This window comes from Arachis ipaensis, chromosome B09 (genome assembly GCF_000816755.2).
Source record: "Arachis ipaensis cultivar K30076 chromosome B09, Araip1.1, whole genome shotgun sequence".
In the NCBI taxonomy this organism is placed as follows: Eukaryota; Viridiplantae; Streptophyta; class Magnoliopsida; order Fabales; family Fabaceae; genus Arachis; species Arachis ipaensis.
In genome coordinates, this window is record NC_029793.2 from 109,544,853 (window position 1) to 109,552,507 (window position 7,655).

Sequence of the window (7,655 nt, forward strand, 5' to 3'; positions counted from 1 at the left end):
GTCATTCAAGGCGAATCAGAGACTCTCTATGAGTATTGGGAACGCTTTAGGAATCTTCTAGATTCGTGTTCCCATCACATGATTGACCAGTTAGTGTTAATTAGCTAGTTTTGCCAACGCATGAAGCCTCAAGATAAGACCCTGTTGGATGCTGCGAGTAATGGTTCTTTGACAAAGTATAAGACGGCGACAGAAGCGTGGTAACCCATCACCGTTCTAGCTGAGTCAACCTAACATGCAAGGCAAAGGAATAATCATCCCAAGGCTATTGCGGAAGTTTCTTCTAGTCATGAGACCGCCGCGCTCACCAAGATTTTGGGAGAGATGACTAATATCCTCAAGCAACTCAAGCTCAATCAACAACAACCTCCACCTCCTCCACAACAGCAATGTCAACAGTTAGTCCCTCAGAGAGTATATGGAATTTGCTCTTGCTATTCTCGCTATACTGATGAATTTTCACAACTCCAAGAGGACAATACCTTGGCGGCTACCAATGCTTATTACAACCGTCTGAATCAAGGGTACTATCAACAAGGCAGTAACTATAATCAAGGTGGTAACTACAATCAAGGTTGGCAAGATAATTCCAACCAAGAATAGAGAGACAATTACAATCAAGGAGGAAGGGACAATGGTGGAAATCAAAGGTGGAACAACAACAACTACCAATAAAACTGGTAGCATCAAAACCCTCCATACCAATAGCAAAACCAAGGCCAAAGATACCAACCACCTCACTAAAGGCTAGCTCAAGCACCTCAACTCAACCAACCACAACCCCCCAAATTACATGCCCTCCTTCTTCCTCCAATGATGATATGCTTCGCTCTCTTATGCAAGGACAAAAAGAGCTTCAAGCCACAGTTGCCTTTAGCATCACCGGTTTTACCTCTACCATCCAAGCTCTTTCATCCCGTATGGACCTACCCTCTACCTCCAATACTCAACCTTCAAGCTCTAGTGCACTTCCCTCTCAACCTTTACCCAATCCCAAGGGTGGAATCAATGCCATCACTTTGAGGTCCGGTACTACATTGCAAGAGAGGAGTCCTGAGGAGCCAAGCTCAAGACAAGACACTCGGGATGAAGATGTTGTTAAGGTAGAAGATGTTGAAGAAGAGGATGAGGTACAAGAGGTAGTTGAAGAAGAAGTTGCTCAACCAAGGGATGGAGTTTCTAAGGAAGACAATGTTTTGAAAGAGGCCATTCCCATTCCCTTTCCACATCTAGCTAGGAGGACTAAAAAGCAAGTGGAGCTCGATCCCAAGATGGCAGAGATCTTCAAAAAGATTGAGGTAACCATTCCCCTTTTTTATGCTATTCGTCAAGTTCCCAAGTATGCTAAGTTTCTAAAGGATTTATGCACAAATAAGGAAAAGATCCATGATTTAGAAATAATTCCTTTGGGTAGCTCGATTTCTGCTCTTATGGATGCTATACTGGAGAAATGTGGTAATCGTGATCCATGCATGGTTACTTGCAATATAGGTGGTATGCATTTTGTGGATTGCATGTGTGACTTAAACGCTTGTGTGAGCATTAGGCCATTATCTGTATATGATGCTTTGAAGCTTCCACCATTGAAAAGGTCGGCAGCCTGTTTTATTTTGGCAGATAAGAGCATAATCTCAGTGGTTGGCATTGCGGAAGTCGTCTTGGTGAGCATTAAGGGGTTGATTTTTCCTATTGATTTCTATATTCTTAAGATGCCCCCTAATGACTCAGGAAGACCATCATCCATCTTGCTTGGGAGGCCGTTCTTGAAGACTTCTCAGTTTAAATTGGATGCCTTCTCGGGTACATATTCCTTTGAAATAGATGGAAGAGCAGTGAGTTTCAACCTTGATGAAGCTATGAAGCATCAACCGAAAGACCACTCTATCTTCCAGTGTGATATTATTGATGAGACTGTGGCTGAAGTTCACCAAGAGACAGTTGATGAGAAGAACATGGTTCAAGGTACAAGTGTGGGGAAGCCCTCTGAGTATATTGAAGACACCTTGCCACCTCCAGTGATTCCGGATGATAAAGTGCCAAGCCATGAGCCGAACATGGAGTTGAAGCCCCTTCCACCTCACCTCAAGTATGCTTATCTTGAAGACAATCAAAAGCTCCCAGTGATTATTGCAAAGGAGATTACTTTCCAACAAGAGGAGCATCTGCTTAATGAGCTGAGAAGAAACAAGAAAGCTATTGGGTGGAGTTTGACGGACATAGTAGGTATAAGACCTCAAATTTGTGAGCACCGCATCTTTCTAGAGGAGGGAGCCAAGCCTATCCGTCAACCTCAAAGGCGGTTGAACCTCACAATTCTGAAAGTTGTGAAGAAGGAAATGACCCGACTGCTTGAAGCCGACATTATCTATCCAATCCCAGAGAGTGAGTGAGTTAGTCCAGTACAAGTGGCTCTAATGAGCGGATATTTTATACGTTTTTTGGGGTTAATTTCATATAGTTTTTAGTATGTTTTAGTTAGTTTTTAGTTTATTTTCATTAGTTTCTAGGCAAAATTCATATTTCTGGATTTTACTATGAGTTTGTGTGTTTTTCTGTAATTTCAGGTATTTTCTGGTTGAAATTGAGGGAGCTGAGCAAAAATCTAATTCAGGATGAAAAAGGACTGCTGATGCTGTTAGATCCTGACCTCTCTGCAATCGGAATGGAATTTCTAGAGCTACAGAAATCCAATTGACACGCTTCTAATTGCGTTGGAAAGTAGACATCCAGGGCTTTCCAGCAATATATAATAGTTCATACTTTGCTCAAGGATAGACGATGTAAACTGGTGTTCAACACCAGTTCCATGTTGCAGTCTGGCGTCCAGCGCCAGAAACACGTTACAAGTTGGAGTTCAACGCCAGAAACAGGTTACAGCCTGGCGTTGAACGCCCAAAACAGCCCAGGCACGTGAGAAGCTTTAGACTCAGCCCCAGCACACACCAAGTGGGTCCCAGAAGTGGATTTCTGCACTATCTATCATAGTTTACTCATTTTCTGTAAACCTAGGTTACTAGTTTAGTATTTAAACAACTTTTAGAGACTTATTTTGTATCTCATGACATTTTAGATCTGAATTTTGTACTCTTTGACAGCATGAGTCTCTAAACTCCATTGTTGGGGGTGAGTAGCTCTGCTGTGTCTCGATGAATTAATGCAAGTATTTCTGTTTTCCATTCAAACTTGCGTGTTCCTATCTAAGATATCCATTCGCACTTCAACATGAATGTGATGAACGTGACAATCATTATCATTCCCCCACGAATGCGAGCCTGACAACCACTTCCATTCACCGTAGAATGAATGAATATCTCTAGGATCTATTTAATCAGAATCTTCGTAGTATAAGCTAGATTGATGGCAGCATTCAAGAGAATCTGGAAAGTCTAAACCTTGTCTGTGGTATTCCGAGTAGGATTCAAGGATTGAATGACTGTGATGAGTTTCAAACTCGAGAGTGCTGGGCGTAGTGACAGACGCAAAAGGATAGTAAATCCCATTCCGGTACGATTGAGAACCTGCAGATGATTAGCCGTGCGGTGACAGCGCACCTGGACCCTTTTCACTGGAAGGATGGATGGTAGCCATTGACAATGGTGATCCACCAACACACAGCTTGCCATAGGAGGACGTGCGTGCGTGAATCAGCAAACAGAGGAAAGCAGAATTTCAGAAGACAAAGCATCTCCAAAACTCCAACATATTCTCCATTACTGCATACAAGTATAATTTGTGTTCTGCCCTTTTTACTTTTTACAATTCAAATTAAGAATTATTATTGATATTATATCCTGACTAAGAGTTACGAGATAACCATAGCTTGCTTCAAGCCAACAATCTCCGTGGGATCGACCTTTACTCACGTAAGGTATTACTTGGACGACCCAGTGCACTTGCTGGTTAGTTGTGCAAAGTTGTAAGAGAGTAATGTGAACATTAACATTACAATTTCGTGCACCAAGTTTTTGGCGCCGTTGCCGTGGATTGTTTGAGTTTGAACAACTGACGGTGAATCCTGTTGCTTAGATTAGGAAAATTTTGTCTTTTGGGTCAGAGTCTTTTATATTCTTTTCAAAAAAAATAAAATAAAATAAAAATAAAAATAATATTTTTTCTTAGTTATTAAAAATATTTTTCAAAATAAGTGTTACATTTACTGCCCATTTGGCTAGAGCGTTGGTCTGTGTTCTTGGTAATTGGGTACCTTCTTTTTAAAATTCTTTTTCAAAAATAATTTTTACATTAAATCTTGTGCCAAACTTTAAGTTTGGTGTTTTCTTGTTGATTTTTCTCTGGTTTTCGAAAATCTTATTTTGGTTTTCTAAAAATTTTAAGTTTGGTGTTCTTTCTTCATGTTCTTGTGTTCTTGTGAGTCTTCAAGGTGTTCTTGAGTCTTCCTTGTGTCTTGATCTTAAAATTTTTAAGTTTGGTGTTCCTTGGTGTTTTCCCTCCAAATTTTTCAAAAACAAGGAGCATTAGATCTAAAAATTTTAAATCTTGTGCTATCTTATTGTTTTTCTCTCTCCTCTTTAAATTCAAAAATATCTTTTCTCTCTATTTTAAAGTAAATTTTCGAATTTACCTTTAAAATTCAGATTTTTTATTTCAAAATTTAAAATCTTTTTCAAAAATCATCATATCCTTTTCAAAACTTCCTAACCACTTTCTCTCTCCTCATTTTTTCGAAAATCTTCACCCATTTTTATTTATTTTATTTTAATTTATTTTATTTTCAAAATAAATAAATAAATAAATAAATAATAAAATAAAATAAATAAATGTTTTTTTTTATTTTTTTTACATCATCTCCCTTTCTCCATCATGGATCTAAGTGGAAATGAACAGTCCAGAAAGACTCTGGGGTCATATGCTAACCCCTCTACTGCTTCATATGGGAGTAGTATCTGCATACCCTCCATTGGAGTCAGTAGCTTTGAGTTGAATCCTCAGTTCATTATCATGGTGCAGCAAAGCAGCCAGTATTCCGGTCTTCTACAGGAAGAACCTACAGAGTTTCTGGCACAATTTTTACAAATTGCTGACACAGTACATGATAAGGAAGTAGATCAGGATGTCTATATATTATTACTGTTTCCATTTGCTGTAAAAGACCAAGCCAAGAGATGGTTAAATAACCAACCTAAGGCTAGCATAAAGACATGGAAACAGCTGACAGAGAAATTCCTGAATCAATACTTTCCTCCAAAACGGATGACACAGCTAAGGCTGGACATCCAAGGCTTTAAACAAGGAGATAATGAATCCCTTTATGATGCCTGGGAGAGATACAGAGAGATGCTACGAAAATGCCCCTCTGAAATGTTTTCAGAGTGGGTTCAGTTAGACATCTTCTATTATGGGCTTACAAAAAGAGCTCAGATTTCTCTAAATCACTCAGCTGGTGGATATCCACATGAGAAAGACAATTAAAGAAGCTCAAGAGCTCATTAATACAGTTGCCAGAAATCAGCATTTATACTTAAACAGTAACCCTTCCATGAAAGAAGAGGCTAAAACAGTAACTGCTGAACTCAGTCCTGTAGAACAAGCTGCTGAATTCAATCAGCAATTGGACTTTCTAACACAGCAGTTAGCCGAATTCAAAGATAGACTACAAGAGACAAGGATGGCTAATGTAAATATGGAAGAACAATTGAAGCAAACAAAACAGCAGCTGTCAAAACAAATAACAGAAGAATGCCAAGCAGTTCAATTAAGAAGTGGGAAAACATTAAATACCCCACCTCAAGGCAGCAGGAAGCCAAGAAATGAGCAAACCACCCAAAATCCATCTGAGGACAGTAAGAGCCCAGAAAAAAATAATTCTAGCGTTAAAACGCCAGAAATTGGGTGAAAGGCTGGCGCTGAACGCCCAGACCATGCTCAGGACTGGCGTTCAACGCCAAAAACAAGCAAGGAACTGGCGTTGAACGCCCAAAGGAAGCACAGTTCTGGCGTTCAGACGCCAGGAACAGCTGAGTAGTTGGCATCTAACGTCACTCCAGCTTCCAACCCTGGCATTCAAATGCCAGTGAGGGATCAGACACACACAAGTACTGATGACAACCCCTCTAAAAAGGCTTCTTCAACCACTTCTGTAGGAAATAAACCTGCAGCAACCAAAGTTGAGGAATATAAAGCCAAGATATCTTATCCTCAAAAACTCCACCAGGAGGAGCAGGATAAGCAATTTGCTCACTTTGCAGATTATCTCAGGACTCTTGAAATAAAGATTCCGTTTGCAGAGGCACTTGAGCAAATACCTTCTTATGCCAAGTTCATAAAAGAGATCTTGAGTCATAAGAAGGATTGGAGAGAAACTGAAAGAGTTCTCCTCACTGAAGAATGTAGTGCAGTCATTCTGAAAAGCTTTCCTAAAAAGCTTAAAGATCCCAGAAGCTTTCTGATACCATGCATACTGGAGGGTAATTGCACCAAGACAGCCCTATGTGATCTTAGGGCAAGCATCAACCTAATACTTGCATCCACCATAAGAAAGCTTGGTATAACTGAAGAAGTTAAACCAACCCGGATATATCTCCAACTTGCTGATGGCTCCATTAAATACCCATCAGGCGTGATTGAGGACATGATTATCAGGGTTGGGCCATTCGCCTTTCCCACTGACTTTATGGGACACACAAGACAGCTCTTGGGTGGTCCATAAGTCACCTTAAGGGCATAAGCCCAGGTAGATGCATGCACAAGATCTTATTGGAGGACAATGCTAAGCCAGTGGTTCAACCACAGAGGCGGCTAAATCCAACCATGAAGGAAGTGGTGCAGAAAGAGGTCACTAAATTACTGGAGGCTGGGATTATTTATCCTATTTCAGATAGCCCCTGGGTGAGTCCTGTTCAAGTTGTCCCTAAAAAGGGAGGCATGACAGTGGTTCATAATGAAAAAAATGAACTGGTTCCTACAAGAACAGTTACAGGGTGGCGCATGTGTATTGATTACAGAAGGCTCAATACAGCCACCAGAAAGGATCATTTTCCTTTACCATTCATAGACCAGATGCTAGAAAGACTAGCAGGTCATAATTATTACTGCTTTTTGGATGGCTATTCAGGCTATAACCAAATTGCAGTAGATCTCCAGAATAAAGAGAAAACAGCATTCACATGTCCATCTGGAGTATTTGCTTACAGAAGGATGCCTTTTGGGCTGTGTAATGCGCCTGCAACCTTTCAGAGAGGCATGCTCTCTATTTTCTCTGATATGGTGGAAAAATTTCTGGGAGTCTTCATGGATGACTTCTCAGTATATGGAGACTCATTCAGCTCCTGTCTTGATCACTTGACACTGATTTTGAAAAGATGCCAAGAGACCAACCTGGTTTTAAACTGGGAAAAATGTCACTTTATGGTGACTGAAGGGATTGTCCTTGGGCATAAAATTTCAAACAAGGGAATAGAGGTGGATCAAGCTAAAATAGAGGTAATTGAAAAATTACCACCACCTGCCAATGTTAAGGCAATCAGAAGCTTTCTGGGGCATGCAGGATTCTATAGGAGGTTTATAAAGATTTTTCAAAATTGCAAAACCTCTAAGCAACCTGCTAGCTGCTGACACGCCATTTGTGTTTGACACAGTGTCTGCAGGCATTTGAAACTCTGAAAGCTAAGCTGGTCACAGCACCAGTTATCTCTGCA

The 7,655-nt window shown here is 40.3% G+C and overlaps 1 protein-coding gene across 1 annotated transcript in view; it reads left to right on the forward strand.

The window, feature by feature from the left end:
• Nucleotides 1,272-7,655, forward strand: part of LOC107615785 — a 51,241-nt gene continuing 44,857 nt past the window's right edge. Inside the window, exon 1 of the mRNA XM_016317819.2 lies at nucleotides 1,272-1,800. Within this exon, the coding sequence (XP_016173305.2) occupies nucleotides 1,272-1,800 (529 nt within the window). The remainder of the gene's footprint in view (nucleotides 1,801-7,655) is intronic.